The sequence below is a fragment of the Hibiscus syriacus genome, unplaced genomic scaffold, assembly GCF_006381635.1.
Source record: "Hibiscus syriacus cultivar Baekdansim isolate YM2019G1 unplaced genomic scaffold, ASM638163v2 tig00111095_pilon, whole genome shotgun sequence".
Classification (NCBI taxonomy): domain Eukaryota; kingdom Viridiplantae; phylum Streptophyta; class Magnoliopsida; order Malvales; family Malvaceae; genus Hibiscus; species Hibiscus syriacus.
The window spans coordinates 3,758,754-3,778,403 of record NW_024062980.1 but is presented as its reverse complement, the minus strand read 5'-3'; the positions used below and the strand labels follow the sequence as shown (position 1 = coordinate 3,778,403).

Here is a 19,650-nt window from a genome sequence, read left to right as displayed (position 1 = left end):
CTTTGTCATGAAGAGCGTAAGGAAACAACTTCAGCTCCAAGGCTTTCTTCGAGACTCCTATTGTACAAAACAATTATACACTTCCATGAATGCTCTTATGTGTTCTCTAGAATCCTCTATAAATGACCCGCTATACTGCCTCATCAATTGCAACATTTGGAACATGACACACATTAACTCTAAGTGGGCAACATGGATGGCAGGTCTCATGATGCCAGGATTCATATCATTTAAAGTTGGCATAAAATGCTCTCGAACTGGCCTATTTCAGTTACCGATGTTATAGAAAATTGGTGGCATTTGAATATTCGATAAAGGTGGAATCACTCATTCATTGTTAATCGACAAATCATTTTCACCATTCCGCAATGGTGGTAAACCATTGCTACCAACACCTTGATGATTCATATTTAGTTGATGTTGATTCGCTTATATACGATGATGGAATGTTCATTAAATTTTAGGATCGAATTGATCTACATCTTCATTGTTATTGCGGGTCATGCACCAACAACACTATGATAAAAGGGTACATACACATTGAAAATAAACAAAATCAATTAAAATAAAAGAAAAAAAACTAATACAAAAACCATTGTTCCCCGACAACAATTCAAAAACTTGATGCTATGATTAGTGTTACAACATTCAACATATGTGTATCGAATTCAAGTAGTAAAATTGGATGCAACTAATGCAATGGATGTAGAACCCACAAAGTGCAAGGAATCACATATTAGAATTATTAACTTTGAATATAAAAAGGTAAATGTTGTGATTGAGTGGTAACAGAAACATAGAAAAGGTATTGAAATTAGAATAAAGTGTTAGTGAATGTAATAACAATCAAGGGGGCAATCAGACCAATGGACCAAGAATTTTGATGTCAAATGGTAGCTTTCAACATGATAATGTTGTAACAATACAATTATGTGTAATGGTAGCTTTAAACATGATAATGTTGTAACAATACAATTATGTGTCATGCAATGATCAACTTATTAATCTTTTTTTCAAGTAATTAAACACTTAATCAAATAGGTTGAATCTCATTAACTCTATTGATTAAGCTATTGACGAGGCAGTAATAATCGATAGCATAATTATCTCTGCACTAACATTATTCTCAAAATGATCAATGCTGACAGCAAAGTAGTATGCAATTTCAGCAATTTCTATCTCTAAAAATAACTCAAGATTAAACATACATAATAGTTATTTTTATCTCTAAAAATAATATTTAAAAGCTCCAGCAACACAAACGTATTGTATAAACAAAATCAAAATGAAAAACATTTCATTGAACACCTTAAGTTGTGACTTAGGTGGTTATGGAAACTTTTAAGAAATTAATTGTGGAGAAAATTTGGAGAAGAAAAAGATTCAAAAGGTGTGACTTCATCCTCTTTTTATAGGTCAAAAAAGTCAAGCCTTTATCCAATGAGAGAATTCTATAATTTCTTTAATTTTTCCGCCAATTTACACTTGTCATACCAGTTGTCCTCATTCCAAAATCATCCAAAACTACCTGGTGACTCAACAGTTACTGTACGATCTGCTCAGCATTCTAGCCCATCATTGGTGCACAACAAAACCTACAAAATCAAGCAATGTCATAACAATAGTGTAGTAGTTTGCAACATAAAACAATAAAATTAGCCCAAATACTAATAATTTACTCCCATGATGCAATTGATGAAAAACATGTTAAAATAAATCTAATATGCTCCTAACGATGATAAAGTTCAAACTTAACCTAGGTAAAAAGATCCTAAATGATAAATCTTTTCAAAAGTTATCAATGAACCTATGGAAGAAAGATAGAACAATTTTAAGAAGTTGTTAGTGAAGGAGTTGGAGTATAATAGATCCTATTATAAAGAGAGAGCATTCCACTATTGGAGTTGCCATAAGCACAAGTGTTAGCTTGAACAGTAGCATAGTCAATGTTATTATTATTCTGAGTAGGATGAGATGACTCATTCTTGTAGCTCATGTCTTGATAGTAACATCTTTCAACAAGATGTGAGGATTAAGGAAAACATGAAACTCCTACTTTAGCGATATAACATTTAAATATTAAGTAGGTAGCAATGGATTAAGATCATGCATGTACATACTACTTAGTACCATGTCTTTAGCATGCATATGTTTATAGAACTCATAATGCTGCTCTAGATTAGCGAAATACTGCTGAGATTTGTAAGATCATCGTTCAGATGTTTTTATTCACATGTTTTTAACTTGGATCGTTCATGGAGCACCGTGCTGTAGGACTTCCAACATCTTCCTCAGAGTATTGTACAATAGCTTTAGTAGGCATATGTATTCATAAAATATTACTCGTGTAATTGGTTTATCAAACTCTAAGTTTGTATTATTTTGGTTTTTAACAATGTATCACGGAGCTCAGCTTCATAAAAGTGTTTTTATAACTGTTATTTACGTCTATAATGGTACCATACAATATGTTTTGAAATGAAAATGAACATGTTTTGAAAATCAGGGGTTGTCTCGACAACCCAATATGGCACTTTAGGCCCAATCAGGTTTATAGTATTACAAGTATAATTTGGGTATTTTTTTGTATTAATCACAAATTTTATGTTTTTTTCTATTTGGTTTCTAAAAATAATTTAACACTGATCAAATAAATAGAATAAAATAAATATTAATCGAATACCCATGACTAAAAAATGTGGGTATCCAAGTTTCACATGTATTCAAATTATAGATACTCACCCTTTACGAGCTGCGACATGGACCCGATTTTTTATACCTGAAATCTCATATACTTGATATTTTAGATACTAAAAAATGTGGGTACCTAAATATGAATAGCCCTAATCAATATAAAAGTTAAAATAAAATTAATAGTAAATTACACATTTAATACTTAAACCATCAGTTTTGATCCGTTTTAGTACATAAGCTTTCAATTTTTTCAAAATCATATCTAGCGTTCAGTTTTTGTTTTATTTTAGTACTCATCTTTAAAAACTTAATGTGTTTAATACCTAAACTATCAATTTTGGCATGTTTTAGTACCTAAACTTTTAATTTTTTTAAAAACTTAACGTTAGATTTTTATTGGGTACTAAAATAAAATAAAAAATTAAATGTTAGACATAATTTTGAAAAAATTAAAAATTTAAGTACTAAAATAGACTAAAACTTATAATTTAAGTACTAATAACAGATTTTACACTAAGGGTGTGTTTGGTTGGGGGAATAAGAGATTCCTATGGGAATGGAATCTACATTCCCCCGTTTGGTTGACTGGGAATGTCATTCCCGATAATCTTACATTACCAATAGTGAATTTTTTTAGGTATATTACTGGAAATGTCATTACCTCCCTTTCCTTAGGTATTGTTGGATTACCGGCGTTTTGGACTAAAATGCCCTTAATTTTTTTTCAAAAATATCCATATTCTGTCATTGAATAATAAAAATTATACGAAGGTTAAATTACAAATTTATCCTTAAACTATTTTATATTTCCAAAAAAATATATAATTAAAATTTATATGAAGTTCAGGGGTTAAATAAAATTTCCCTTTCATTAAACCTTTTTATATTTTCAATTTTATAAAAAAAATTATATAAATTTTATGAATTTAAATTTTTTAAAGAAAATATATAAATATTTTCTAACTTGATAAAAAACAAATATATAAAAAGGATAATTTGATCAAATATACATTCCAATAATCTTTTATTCCTTTAACCAAACACGGTAATCTTACATTCTTGCTAAATCAACCAAACACAAAATACAACATTCCCAGTAATCCTATTATCTGATAATATTTTATTCCTACTGGTAATCTTATATTCCGTGAACCAAACGCAACACAAAATTAAAAAATCCAACTCCAAATGCTATTTGGACCTGGCCCAACCTACCAATGGCATGAGATCATGAACCACCAAACTGCATTGTGCACCAGTGCACAATCTCTCTTTTCTTCCCAAAACTGAATCTGGATCTGAAACTCCCGATTGCTCCTAAATTTGCTTCTCAATAATTAGAAAGCGATACACACACAGAGAGAGAGAAATGCCGTCGACACCGAGCGTCTCCGTCCCCAAAACCCTGGAAGCGACGGAGCAGCAGGACGACACCTCCGCATCATCCTCCATCAAATTTGGTACTCCCGAGGCCGTCGACTATGTCCGCTCCCTCACCGACGTCGGTACAATGACGCGCCTCCTCCACGAGTGCATCGCCTACCAACGCGCCCTCGACGTCGACCTTGACACCCTCCTCTCCCAGCGCACCGATCTCGACAAGAGCCTCAACAGCCTCCAAAGATCCGCCGACGTTCTCGACATTGTCAAGGCCGAAGCTGACCACATGCTCTCCAACGTCACCTCCACCTGCGACCTCGCCGACCAGGTCAGCCGCAAGGTCCGCGAGCTCGACCTCGCTCAGTCACGCGTCAACTCCACGCTCCATCGCATTGATGCCATTGTTGAGAGAGGGAATTGCATCGACGGCGTCAAAAGCGCTCTCGACGCTGAGGATTACGAGTCCGCCACGAACTACGTGAGGACTTTTCTGGAAATAGATAATAAGTATAAGGATTCCGGATCAGACCAAAGGGAACAGTTGTTGGCGTCTAAGAAGCAATTGGAGGGGATTGTAAAGAAAAAACTAATGGAAGCCGTGGATCAAAGGGATCATCCTACGATTCTGCGATTCATTAAGCTTTATTCGCCTTTGGGACTTGAGGAAGAAGGGTTGCAAATTTATGTCGGGTATTTGAAGAAAGTGATCGGGATGAGATCAAGGTTAGAGTATGAGAATTTGGTCGAGCTTAAGGAACAATGTAATGGGCAAAAACAGAATAGCCAGGTAAATTTTGTTGGGTGTTTGACTAATTTGTTCAAAGATATAGTTTTAGCTGTGGAGGAAAATGATGATATTTTAAGGAGTCTTTGTGGAGAAGATGGAGTGGTGTATGCTATTTTTGAACTGCAAGAGGAATGCGATTCGAGGGGTTCTTTGATCTTGAAAAAATATATGGAATTTAGAAAATTGGCTAAATTGTCATCTGAAATTAATTCTCAAAATAAGAGTTTGTTAACCGTTGGAGCGCCTGAAGGACCAAACCCAAGAGAGATCGAGTTGTATTTAGAAGAAATTTTGTCATTGATGCAACTTGGTGAAGATTACACTCAATATATGATTTCAAAGATCAAGGGAATGACAACTGTGGATCCGGATTTAGTTCCACGGGCTACGAAAGCTTTTATTACTGGAACTTTTAGCAAGGTTGCTCAAGAGATTACTGGGTTTTATGTGATTTTAGAGGGGTTCTTTATGGTGGAAAATGTGAGGAAAGCCATTGGGATTGATGAGCTTGTACCTGATAGTCTTACTACTTCAATGGTGGACGATGTATTTTATGTTTTGCAGAGCTGCTTGCGAAGGGCTATTTCTACTTCGAATATTAGCTCTGTTGTTGCTGTACTAAGTGGTGCTAGTAGCTTGCTGAATAATGAATACTACGAAGCCATGCAACTGAAATTAAGTGAACCAAATCTCGGGGCAAAGCTGTTCTTGGGCGGTGTTGGCGTTCAAAAGACTGGGACGGAGATAGCTACGGCCCTCAATAATATAGATCTCAGCAGTGAGTATGTCTTGAAACTAAAACACGAAATTGAAGAGCAGTGTGCGGAGGTCAGTCATATAGTTGCTTTTTGTTCTAATTCGTTTATGCATCAAATTTCGTATGTTTCAGTCAGCTGCTACAAACATATTATTGATTTTTCAAGATTGTTGTTTTGCTTATTTGAAGTAAATGGTTTATTTCTTTCTGGTGTTATAAGTTGTGAAACATTGCTGGTTCTCCTTAATGCATAGAAGCATTACAGTTACAGAAGGCTCCGATTTATAGGCAGGGTTCTTAGGGACTCAGAAAGGGGGAGGTAAAGAGGAAATGGACTATTAAAATAATTCATAAAGGATCATTATTACCTCCTTACACATTGTATTTAATTTTTTTTATTATTTAGCTACAAATGTTGTGTTGGATAATGATGTTATGATTGCATCAACTTGCTAATGTTTTGATAGTGTTTCCATGTAAGTGTTAGGCTGAATTCTGGGATACTTAGGAGTTGGCCGTAGAATCCCAGTTTTACAGGAAGTCCAACACCCAAAGGTGGTGGGTGTACTGTTAGGACCACACTCTAGGTTCGACTCAGTATTCCTTATTGAATGATATACGCAACATGCCTTTTTGTAAGGCAATAGAAGCTAAAAAGATATCCTGCTTCATTGGCTTTGCCTTTAATTTCTTTTGCTTGTAACTTTCATTTTCCCACTAGTGCTTTTACTAGTAAGAAATGGGATGATATAAAACTCTCTACTTCTCTATTTCGAGTATTCAACAGCTAAGATGACCAAAAGGAAACCATGCAGATTGGCTAGCAAAAGAAAAAGAAAATTCTGCATGCTTTTTAGATAAATTAGACCATTCTTTAGAGTTCATTAACCTAATTACATATCTTAAGCTTATTTTATATACATACACGGACGCATATGTACATACATGTTACATATTGCACCTAACTTTACCTTGGAGGGCACGTCTTTTGGCACCTTGCTCTTCTGGCAATATAAGTTCTCTAGCACCTAGAATGCACCTTGTTCGGACAACATTGCCTTCAAAACTGAACTCTCTTCCCTAATATTTCAAGCAATATGATATATTTTATACTTGTGTGTTGTAAAAGAAGCAAAATGGTTGGCACTAATGGATCCGAAAGTTCCTGAAGATTAGTACTAGAGTATGTCATCATGTTGAATATCGTGCATGCAAGAACTTCATAATTTTCCGAGATTGTTTCTCTCGAGATACCATGTGGTGCCAATTCTTGCTTCTAGCTGACTATATGACTCAATAGCACATGTACCAAAATGAGAATAGTTCATGCTGATGAAAGGTTTTATATCCTCAGTCCTTTAATGTTGGAATAGATGTATGCAGATTGATTGTATTACTAACTAAGGTAGAGATTCTATACATTGTATTGTAGTTTACATTAGGCTTTGTTGCTTGTGCCTGTGCCTGTTTTTCATATTTATCCTGTCGTCCAAGTACTGCATTGTATATGCGTTTTCATTCTCTTCAGGTCTTTCCGGCACCGGCTGAAAGGGAAAGGGTAAAATCTTGTTTGTCCGAGTTGGCTGACTTGAGCAACACTTTCAAGCAAGCCCAGAATGCCGGAATGGAACAACTAGTGGCTACTGTGACACCTAGAATCCGTCCAGTACTAGACAGTGTAGCAACCATCAGCTATGAGCTATCAGAGAGTGAATATGCTGAGAATGAGGTGAATGATCCATGGGTACAGAGGCTTCTTCATGCTGTTGAAATAAACGTGGCTTGGCTCCAACCCCTAATGACTACAAACAACTTTGATTTGTTCGTACATTTGGTGATTGATTTCATCGTAAAGAGGCTGGAAGTGATAATGATGCAGAAACGGTTTAGTCAACTTGGCGGCCTTCAGCTCGACAGAGATACCCGAGCTCTGGTAAGCCATTTTTCGGGGATGACGCAGAGAACCGTGAGAGACAAATTTTCTCGGCTTACGCAGATGGCGACCATCCTCAACTTGGAAAATGCTTCGGAGATTCTCGATTTCTGGGGAGAAAACTCGGGTCCTTTGACATGGAGACTTACCCCAGCTGAGGTTAGGAGAGTTCTGAGTTTAAGGGTTGATTTCAAACCTGAAGCAATTGCTGCTTTGAAATTGTAATCCGTACATCTTCCTCGTTGTTTTTAATACATATATATATGCTTGTCATTTAGAAGAGCATGGTCCTTTTAAGTATAATTTCCCTTACTGTTGCTGCCATTGTTTTGTAATGTTATTGTTTTACAAAATTCTACTTTTCAACATTAGAATAAATACCATAAAATTGAAAAAAGCTTTTTTTTTTCTCTCCTTTGGGATTTTAGTTGGTTGGTTCATTTTATTATTTTAGATGTAATAAGACAGATTTGAGTTTTAGATGTAATAAGACAGATTTGAGTTTGAGTTTGAGTTTTAAGATTTACGATTTTTCTCCTATCCTTGGCAGTGACTAAAAAATTGCAGATTTTACAATATTGAAATCCCAAGAACGACTGTAATATTGAGAATTTATTAGAAGAAATATTGGGAATCGAAAAAAATCAATTTAAAGCCAATAATTTTTTTAATTGTGTTTTGTGCTTTTTAAAAAATCATTTGAGTTTTTTTAATACTTAATTAAAAAAATGTTTAAATTATACATCTTATTCATTTAAGTGCTTAAAGTTTTTTTTTTGACAAAGTAAATATTCAATATTCTCTCCTATATCATTTTAAGGTTAATTTTGACGTCTGCTAAAAACAGTCTGTAATTGCTCAAAATTTGACATGTCGCATATATATGTATATATATTTTAAATTTTATTTAGAAAAAAAAACTTTAAATTAATTTTTTGTATAAAAAAGTCCAAATTTATTTAAATAAAAATAAACCTTTAAATCTCTAATTTTAAACCTCATCATTGTTGTCGGTTGTCGTCGAACAACTACCTATCTGCCACCGAATGTTTACTATCGTCCTTGTCGAATCCCACTATCGTCCATCCAACATTTAAATTCCACTGTCGTCAGCCAGATGTTTATGTGAATTGATATACGAAAGAAAACCTTTAATGTAAATCTTCATACATTACTATTTGTTTGCAAGTATTGGCGATTAAATTAGTTAAAACACTTGTGTCATGCTTTTATGTTTATATTTGATTTGCATGCTTATGAATTGCATCAAGTATAGTAGAATGGATTTGTATAATTGAGCTTGTAAAGATCAACTTTCAATTTTGTAACATTAAATACCCGATCATATAGGATGACCCAAATACCCCGAGCACACATTATATTCTAAAATTAATCAAACAAACAAACCCTAATCATGTATACTAAGCAAAAACAATTTGAACTTAAACGTTCAACATTCATTTCATAATAACATAATTTAACAATCAATCATACTTCACTCAACAAACAACCTACTTTGCAATTCACTCGAATTTATACACAAGGGTAAAATGATAATTTCACATGCTTCATATTTGATTGAATATTCCAACAAATTAAAGTTTCCAATATTTATTATTAATCCTCAATCAGACATATACCAAATTTTGGGTTAATTGAACTTCGTTTAAGGACTTAATTGAGCATGCTTGCTTATTTAATGATGAAAATGTAAATAGTTCAAAACATGCTTACAATCATAAAACATAAATATTAAATAATTTTTTAAATTTTATTTATTTTATGTATTACATCAATCGAATTCAAAGGAGAAGCCCACGTATCAGACCCATTAGCCTCCAATCCAAATTGTAGAGCTCGTTTATACCCAACATCCCATTTAACCAATGACCCCAACCCTGCTTGGTGATAGGGGATGGCAACGGAGTGATAAACGTTGCTCAAAGTCGAGGAATCAAGCCTAGGGGTCTAGACTTAGTCAAAGAATGAGATGGAAGATGGTTTAGATTGTTGTCACAATCTAAGGTTTTGAATAAGGAAGAAAGCTGCTAAAAAATTAAGATAAGAACACAAAAATTAAGATTAAGGCAGTGACGATAAACAAAAGATAAATAAAGATGATTAATGAATAAATATAGGAATTGTATGCGTGTATGGGTGTACAATATTATGGCACATAAACTGTGCAAGTATACACGTCAAACACGTAATACAATGATGAGTGAGTATCATCACCATAGGGATTGGAGGGATTTTAAGTTAAATACGTGCACTTAAACTATAAACAATTATATATATATATATATATATGATGGTATGAACAGGGTGATGTGAATCCTGTGGCAAAGCGTCAAGTATGGAGTGTGAAATGCTTTGACAAAATGGTAAAGTAATGTAATGTTGTAGAAAACTTGTGTTGAGAACTGGGTGTACAAGATAAGACAACGATACGACCTCACACATGTAAAACTCTCAAGAATTGGATAAATGGATGGGTCTATCTTGGAATACTATGTCTTGCCCTCAATGAATGTTTAACATTTCCCAATTAATACAATGCTCGACATAGTTTTCCAAGATGCTTCTAGGCTATCTCTAGTAAGAAACCTGATAGTGAAAATGCTACAGCAATACCTCTCAACATAAACAGTAACAGATTACTATCGAATAAGCCTTACTCCTTTTAGTCGTTGAAACTCTTTCCTTATCTCTAAGGCGAGTTAAGGTTTTGCTTTCCAGCTCAACCCCATTTTCCAAATAGATCTAAGCTTAACTCTCTCGATATCAAGCATCAAACATAGAGAAAGGTTGTCTCTCGAAAGCTCTTACAAATCTAAGAAATAAAACAGTGAATAAAACTGGAAATGCTTCGACATTCATTCGAACACAAAACAACTTCATCCAAGGTAAACCCAAGCCGACTTAAGTTAGTTCATGGCTGGGTACATAGCATCCAAAATCAACCATTTAATACAACCTATATCCAATAAAAGATGAAGTGATAAAGAACAACTAAAGGAGAAAGAAAACTTCAAAACCGTGAGCCACCGTGGACTATTGTGAACCACTTCTAGTGCCTTGCTTCTCTCAAAGGTTAACAAGCTTTATCCCCTTAGAGCTCCAACAATTGAGGTCACCACGATGAAGAAGAGAATGAGGAAGAGTGGCCACCTCTTATTTTTCTCACTTATCTCATAAAACCTATTCTACCTCAAAATGAGGGTATCCTTAACTATTTATAGTAAGGGATCATAAGGTTTTGTGCCCTAATGTTTTGCGTGCCCTAAGGGAATATTTCCTTCACATGTGTGGGCTGGACAGCTGGTAGAGGGGATTCATGTGTGACAACTGGCAACAACAATAAAATATCTTTGTCGTTTTGTCTTTTTCTACGCCCAGAAATACCGTCCAGAGTGGTGCAACATTTTTCGCCCAGGAATTCTATCCAAAATGTCACGACATTTTCTAATTCTCCTATAACCTATTTCACCTGCACAATTCACCACCAAAACACCACTTTTCCCTTTAAAAAGCACCAATTTTGTGAATAAAATGTTGTATCAAAACATCACCACCATATACAACTACACGAGTCTAAATACAACTCTATACAACTAAACGTGCTTTTAAACAACCAATAAACTAAGTAAAAAGACACAAAATATAGCCTTTTTTATGGGCTTATCATGAATACTTAGCCAAAAGTAGGGTTTTGGTAGTGATGGGTGATAATGGTGATTTGACGATGATGATTACGGTGGTGATTGATAGATAGTTGTCCTACGAACTATCCTAGCGGCAATTGACTAGGAAAACTCGATAATCGACTTAACCAGCCCTCCTAATCGTAATAAGATGGCAAACCGGAGTGTGAAGAGCTCCCTTACGAAGAACTTAAAGAACTCAATAATGAAGAATGCTTTGAAGGCACAAGACAACCAACACTTGTAAAAATGAACTCTCGTTGTATTATTAATCAAAGAAATCTGATTTACAATGGTGAATAGAGCCTCCTTTATATAGTATGAGGAGTTTCATGAATCTAAGTAACTACTGAATAAAATATTAATAAACTAAAGATTATGTTTTGATTCTAATAAAATAATGATAAACTAAAAATAATGTTTTGAAATTGTCTTAACCCCTAATAAAATACTAAATATAATTATAAAAGATAATGCATCATCATATCTCAAATTATATTATAAATAATCAATAAAAATATTGAAAATTTGTAATATTTACAAAAATATCATAGTAATCCCGTATTTGGATTTATGCATGCATTATCTTCATTAAAATGGGCATATCTTGTGTTCCCGCTATTGGATTGATGCGATTCAAGAGCCGTTGGAAATATAAGAGATAGTCAATCGTATCTCCAGAAAACATGTCAAACAAATAACAACATAATTCTATTTAAAAAGTAGTCGCAAGTCTGCTACTATTTTGTTCTTTTTTCCAAGGCTTGGTCGTGTTGATCAATTGAAAGAGTTAGTCCACCTTCCTTTGATGTGAGCCTTGTGATGCATGTATCATCATCCCTCTCTTAAAAAATATTCGACCTTGAATATAAAACATCAAAGGGAGAAACATTAGAATATTTAAAGACTTCGCTCCCATTATACTTACCGAATAGATATAATTTGAATCTTTGAGACTTTGCTCATATTATACTTACCGAGCGTTCTTCTGATAGTAAAGGAAGAAGCAGATCAAAATCATCCAACCAAGGTAAAACTTGTCATTTTTTTTAAAAGAAAGGTTATATTAAAGTAGAGAGTTACAAGTTCTAGAATAAGATAAAGAGAGATGCTAAATAATACTCCACAGAGATATCTGACATTGTGGATGTTGCAGAAGATGTTAAGTACAAGCTCCTAGTGGCTTCTAACGACAATGCAAAGGCTAGCGAAGAGTGGATCCTTGACTCTGGGTGTACCTATCATATGTGTCCCAATTGTGATTGGTTTGTAACTTATGAAGTTGTGTCAACAGGAATTATATTGATGGGTAATAATGCATCATGCAAGATTGCAGGAATTGCCAGTGTCGCAACGGTCCTTCGGGTGATCCCGGGTTTGAACTTCAACTTGGAATCGTGATGGAGTCGCCACCAATAATTTCGATTGAGGTAGATCAGACACCTTGATTTTTCCATTTACCGAATCTGCATCTTACTAGAGAATTGATGGATTCGGGAATCCTCTACGATCGGGGAAGGATGAGAACCCCTGAATCACCTTTTCGGTACCAATCAATTATCGGGTTGTCTTAACTATGAAAATTATAAATTTAAAATAAAAATTTAAAAATTCAATTTGGTTTACTTACCTTTGAGAATTTATCACTGTAAAATAAAATAAATTAGTGTTTTCTAAAATATTTAAAAAAAGAACTTGGGTCTAATTAGCAAAAATAAGCTAAAGAATGATGGATACCAATATAAAAATAACGCATAAGAATACAAATGAAATTAATAGAGGTTTTAAAATACACACAACAGATGAAAAAGTAACATAGACGTAAAATCTAAAACAAAACAAAATTAATTTAGAATAAAAATGAAAAAAATAATAATCAAAGTAAATTAAAAAAAAGATACGGAACTCATAGTAAGCAAATTAACAAATGAAAAAAAATAAAGAAAATAAATATACGGTCAAAAGTAAATTAATGGATGAAAATCAAAATAAATTGTAAAAATGTGAGTTACAGACTTAAAGCAGATTAAAAGTGAAAATAGAAAGAAATTTAATTAAATAATAGCATCATAATGAATTAAGCAAAATAAAAAAGAAAGAAAGAAATCAAACTTGGTTGTAATAAATAAACAAAATCATCTAAGATCCACCATTGATTTTCATAAAAAAAAACCTCAAAGCTAAATCTATGAAAATTATTTAAAAGCCTTTGTTCCTTGTTCCTTGTTTTTCTTTACTCCCACATAGTTTTTAAGTAAAATAAAGAATGCGATCGATTGAAACAAATAATAATAATGATAATGATAATAATAAAATAAAGATAAAAAATAGGAAGATTATCGGTTTTCACTAAGAAATCTCAAGAAAGGCTAAATCCATGAAGATTAGTTTAAAAGCCATTTTTTTCTTTGTTCCTCGGTTTCCTATCCTAAAAAAATTAAAAAGAAAAAGAAGAAAATTAAAATAAGATCGAAGTTAAACAAAGTAACAAGAACAAAAATAAAGCGAACGAATTACCTTTAGTTAAAGGTTTTCTTTTATTGCTGGTATTTTTTTTTTGTTATAATCATCTCTTTTTTCTCCCCTTTTTATTACAAAATAAGAGTGACTATTTATAGGCTATCAAAAAACCTAAAAGCAAAAAAAAAAATCCTAACATATTTTCATTAATGCTAGATACACTAATTAAAAGAAAAATAAATCCTGCCATAAAAAAGATACTATATTACCCTAAATAAATAGTGAAAAGTATAAAGCTGAATCTATTCACAAATAATCAATAAAATAATTGGAAATTGGTAATAAATTGAAATTCTCGTATTGGGCCCTTATCAAATTTTGTACACGCGCTATCTTCGCAAAAATGGGCATATCTTGAGTTTCCGATGTTCGATTGAGGCGTTTCTGTTGAGTTAATCGATCGGATGAAATAGCCAAGAGGGGGTGAATTGACAATTAAAATTTTGGTGGAAGCTTTGACAGAAAATAGAAAAGATTTGCACAAAGATTTAGTGGTTCGACTTTCTCAACCAAAGTCTACGTCCACTACCTTAGCTATCCACACTAAGGATTTTCCACAAATTCACTAATTTGTCTTTCTTTTGAGGACAAAGAGTAACCTTACAACTCCCTCAAGAATTATACCTGAAATTCTTGAGACACTCTCTTCTAAAAGAGAAAATTACAAACTTTGCAAACTTACAGAAAAACCTCAGAAGGTAAGATATTTGCACAATTCTAGAACATAGAAAGAACACTCAAGAATGAATACAATTGAGTAAATGGTGTTCTTGAAAGCAAAATGAATATTGAATGGATGTAGACTTGATTTGCTCAAACAATAAGTTTAAGGCTTTCTCTCTTTGAATTCTTTCTCAAAACTTGTTTCTTGTTTTTCATCAATGGCTTCAAGACTTGTTTAAATGCCCCTTGAATGAATTCTGAATGTTGGGGATGATCATGGAGTCAATAGAGCAGTTGTTGTATGTTTTCCACTTCAAAAAGCTATTGGAAGCGTATGGGTATCGGTACTCCACTAAGGGGTATCGATACTTCCTGTATAAAATTCACATATTTTGACCATTGCAAAACCAAAGGTATCGATACCTCACATGGTATTGGTACCCATTTTGCATTCGATGTTTGTATCGGAGTCAAAATCACGTAACTAGTATCGGTACTACTATATAAGGGTATTGGTACCCTGTAGGGTATTCGGTACCACTTTTGTATTCGATGTTTAGCAGGTATCGATGCTGTCAAGGAGGTATAGGTACTACCCTATTTAAAACTCAATTTTGACTCGATTATGGTTCGAAATACTTTGTAAAAATTGTTTCAAAAATATTTTAAAAGTGAAACACAATTTCTTATTTAAGTAAGGAGTAAAATTGAAATTTGAAGACTTGGAGTAATATTTGCAATATTCAAATAAATATAAAAAATCTAATTAATACACTTTATTTGTTATATCAAAACATCAAAAAAATTTCAACAATCTCCCCCTTTTTGATATAACAAAATATTTTTGAAATTTTAAGATTTTCTTTTGAAAAATCATTTTATTTTCAAAAATTGATTTTGATTACTTTCCCTTACTATATTATCCCCCTTTTTGTTAAATCAAAAAGACTTTATAAATTTTAAACAAAATAGCCAAATTGATGTATAGTTTAAGCTGCTAAGATCAAACCAAGAGAAATATTAGCCATTAGTCCACAGAATCAACATTCATAAACAATATGCAATTGAGATTCGTCATATTTGTACTAAGATGCAAAAAACTTAAGATCAAAATATTAATCATTCAAAGTCAAGCATTCAACACACAAAATATCCAAAACATAAATCCATCAAAATGTTAAGACAATGGTTAGGTTCAAAAACAAAGATCAACTAAAAGAAAACTAGCAAGAGTGGTCAATCATTCGTAGGAGGATCGGGATCGAATCGATGTGCTCTAAGGAAAGTAACATCGCGAGTGAGTGCGTCGAGTCTCTCATCTACTACATTGAATCTATTTTCCATTGCTTCTTGATGAGCTCGATTTTCCCTTTGATTCTCCAACTGTTGAGTTCTCATAGCAGTCAAGTGGGACTCCAAGGATGCGAACCTCAAGTCCAATATCCCATAAAAGACTTAAAGTATGGAGGCATTGTACTGTCTTGCCTAGCTGGCTCATCTTCAGGATGGTTTACGGGATCGTCAACATCCTGTAAGAGATCTTCAAGCTCTAGAGCCGGAGCCGGAGCAGCTCGTGAGGATCTAGCACCAAGAGTTTTCTTTGTTGAGCAAACCCAATTGTCTTTGTCACCCGTCCATCCTAATTTTCGAAGAGATGTAAAGTTGATTTCGGAGGTGAGTGGGATAGATACATCTAGGTCTACCTTAAGACCGACTTTTATAAACATATTACTAAGTAGGTAACCATAAACTAAAGTTTCTACTCGTTTAGAAAGAATATTGTTTACGGTGTCTACTATTTCCCCAAAAATAATTTAAGGGAGATTTATTTTCTTGTTATGTTGGATACAATGTATCCACTATAAGTCAAGAGCTATAAGTGTGGAGTATTTTCCTCTGGATGGTCTAAACTACCAAGAGATGATAAGATGAAGAAAACAATCTTGGTACTCTAAAATAATCGCTCTAGACTTGACTTCATAAGGAGACGATACTAAATCTCTCTCATTATCTAACCCTCGGTTATGTAGTCCAAATGCACTAGCTATATAGTCTGAGTCTATATTAATGTATTTCCCTAAGAGATAAGAGAGAATACTTTCGGTCGCGGTTTGAGACTCATTTTGTACACACGCGACATTTGAATAGAAAATACGAACAAGTTGCTAATAAACCACTGGTTTTACCTTAAAAAGGTTATCGAATTTCCAATATTTGAGGGTAGGGAGGTATTTAAATTTCATTTCTACCATAGCCTTAAGAGATGGGATACGTTCTTCCCTAATGTTATAAGACTCAAAATGGGTAACGTTCCTTTCGTAGAGACCCCTATAGTTAGATTCGTTAAAGCAAGAGTTAAGGATGGTCATTTCAGGTTCATTAGGGATAGGATTTTGAGGTGGAATAGGAGGTGGATTTTGTGGTTAGTTTGATCGAGTAGACCTAGCTCTTTTAGACATGGTTTAGGAAATTGGAATGATAAACCTACTATTAAACAACATATGTATGCAACATAATTAATCCAAAAACTCAATATGAGTCCTCAATATTCAAGGCTCTCTAACTTAGTATCTAATTGGCAATATTGAAAACTAAGTTTGATAAATCATAATATGTATAGCTTTTATGAAAATGATATAATTAGATCAAAAACAACAATTAAATCAAAAACATTTTTTTTTAATTTTGAAATTCAAAATTTTTTTTTGAAAAATCTTGTGTTTTTTATAAAATTAGTTGTAGATTCTAGTGTAAAACCATAATCTACAAAATGGCCGATCACTAATTTGAACTAGAATTGACTAAAACTAGTCATATGTTCAAAAACCAATAAAATAGTGTTTTAGAAAAATTTACCTTGAAAAATTGGATTGAGATGGAATGTAGTGTTGTTTGCATGATTTTAATGATACTAGCAGGATTAGGAGTTGAAAAACTGTTGAATTTCGACTTGAAATCGAAGGAATGAAGCAATGTGGTGATTTGGTAGAGGAGAGGGAAGGAACGACGGGGTGTTTGTGTATTTGGGGATTTTGCAAAAATATGATATTTTAGGGATTTTAAAGCCTAAACCCGGCTGTATCAGTACCCCTCTAGGGATATCGATACACATTCAAGGAGTATCGGTACTGTTAAGAATAGTATCGGTACCTATTGAAGAAGTATCGATACTGTGCTAGTAGTATCAATACCTAAAAAGAGAAGTATTGGTACTGGTTTACCAGTATCGATACTGAGTGCACAAAATTGTCAAAAATCTTTATTTAAACACTTAGCATGCAAAATTAATCAGCTCTAGTGGTATTGGCAACTCATATCACGAAAATTCAATCAATAAAATCATAATTAAACCTAATTTGAACATATTATTAATTTTCACTAAAGATCATAAACTCCCCTAACTATTAGTATAGAAGGCAATCAAAAATGTCATTTTTACATGTTTTTTTCCTTAATCACTAAAAGTGCTAAAATTATTTTAAACACCAAATCAAGGTAGGTTTGTAAGACCTAATTCTCTCCTAAGTGTCCAAAATCTTTCTTTGTCTAAAGGTTTTGTAAAAATTTCCGCTAATTGATGCAAAGTATCTACAAATTCTAGAACTACATCTCCATTTGTGACATGATCTCTAATGAAATGATGTCTAAGTTCAATGTGTTTAGTTCTAGAGTGTTGGATGGGATTTTTAGTGAGACAAATAGCACTAATATTGTCACACTTGATAGGTATGGTAACAACTTCAATTTCATAGTCTAAAAGTTTTTGTTTCATCAATAAAACTTGTGCGCAACAACTACCGGCTGAAATGTATTCCCCTTCAGTGGTAGATAATGCAACACTATTTTGCTTCTTTGAAAACCAAGAAATTAGCATATTTCCTAGGAGTTGACAAGTACCGGAGGTGCTCTTCCTATCTATTTTGCATCATCCATAATCCACATCCGAGAAGGCATGAAGCTAAAGCTAAAGTCTCTAGGATACCAAAGTCCTATACTAGTAGTGTCCTTAAGGTATCTAAAGATTATCTTAATGTCTTGTAGATGTGATTCCTTAGGGCATGATTGAAATCTAGCACCTAAGCAAACATTAAAAATAATGTACGGTCTACTTGCGGTTTGATAAAGTAAAGACCCAATCATAGACCTATAAAGTTTAACATCTACATATTTACGTCCTTCATCTTTGTCAAGATTTGTAGATGAGCTCATAGGAGTGGCTTGGGGTTTGAAAATTTCTAATCCAAACTTTTTGAGTATATCTTTGACGTACTTTGCTTGATTTATGAAGATTTCATCTTTCTTTTGCTTGATTTGGAGCCCCAAGAAAAATAAAAGCTTCCCCATCATGCTCATCTCAAATTCACCTTGCATTAGCTTAAAAAATTCTTGGCAAAGAGCATCATTAGTAGAACCAAATATTATATCATCAACATAAATTTGAACTACTAATAAATATTTACCTTTTCGTTTTAAAAACAATGTAGTGTCAATCTTCCCTTTTGAAAAACCTTTTTCAATTAAAAAATTTGACAATATTTCATACCAATCTCTATGAGCTTGTTTTAAACCATATAGTACTTTTGTCAATTTAAAAACATGATCTGGAAATTTTGAATATTCAAAACCAGGAGGTTGTTCCACATACACTTCTTCTTTTATAAAACCATTTAAAAATGCACTTTTAACATTCATTTGATATAATTTAAATTCATTGAAACATGAAATTGCCAACAGCATTCTAATAGCTTCCATCCTAGCTACGGGAGCATATGTTTCATCAAAATCTATTCCCTCTTCTTGAGTATAGCCTTGAGCAAAAAGTCTAGCCTTGTTCCTCACTATGTTACCACTTTCATCAAGCTTATTCTTAAACACCCATTTAGTACCTACATTAGATTTATTATTAGGCCTTTCAACTAATGTCCATACTTTACTTCTGTCAAATTGATTTAACTCTTCTTGCATAGCCATGATTCAATTTTCAACATTTAATGTTTCTTTAGCATTTTTAGGCTCTATGCATGAGATAAATGTAACATAATTACAAATATTCCTAAGAGAAGATCGAGTAGTTACCCCTTTGGATGGATCACCTAAAATCTCTACATCCTTGACATAGTTGTACTCTATTGGGTATGTGACTTCTATTTCTTCAATGGTTAGATTCTTGAAGACGTCTTGAGTTTTCTCATCCTTCAATTTTTCCTTTGAG

At 33.3% G+C, this 19,650-nt stretch overlaps 1 protein-coding gene across 1 annotated transcript; it reads left to right on the top strand.

Annotated features, from left to right (window-relative positions):
• Positions 1–4,054: 4,054 nt before the first annotated feature.
• Positions 4,055–7,900, top strand: LOC120152902 (conserved oligomeric Golgi complex subunit 4-like). The gene is made up of 2 exons (XM_039164994.1): positions 4,055–5,689; positions 7,147–7,900. Exons 1-2 carry the CDS (start codon positions 4,064–4,066, stop codon positions 7,774–7,776), a joined length of 2,256 nt encoding a protein of 751 aa, XP_039020925.1. The 5' UTR covers positions 4,055–4,063; the 3' UTR covers positions 7,777–7,900.
• The last annotated feature ends 11,750 nt before the right edge of the window (positions 7,901–19,650 follow it).

Bases quoted from the DNA above. Each gene is read 5' to 3' on its own strand.
- LOC120152902 (XM_039164994.1), top strand. From the start codon at position 4,064: ATGCCGTCGACACCGAGCGTCTCCGTCCCCAAAACCCTGGAAGCGACG. The intron at 5,690-7,146 runs GTCAGTCATATA...CATTCTCTTCAG, and splicing joins TTGAAGAGCAGTGTGCGGAG to GTCTTTCCGGCACCGGCTGA.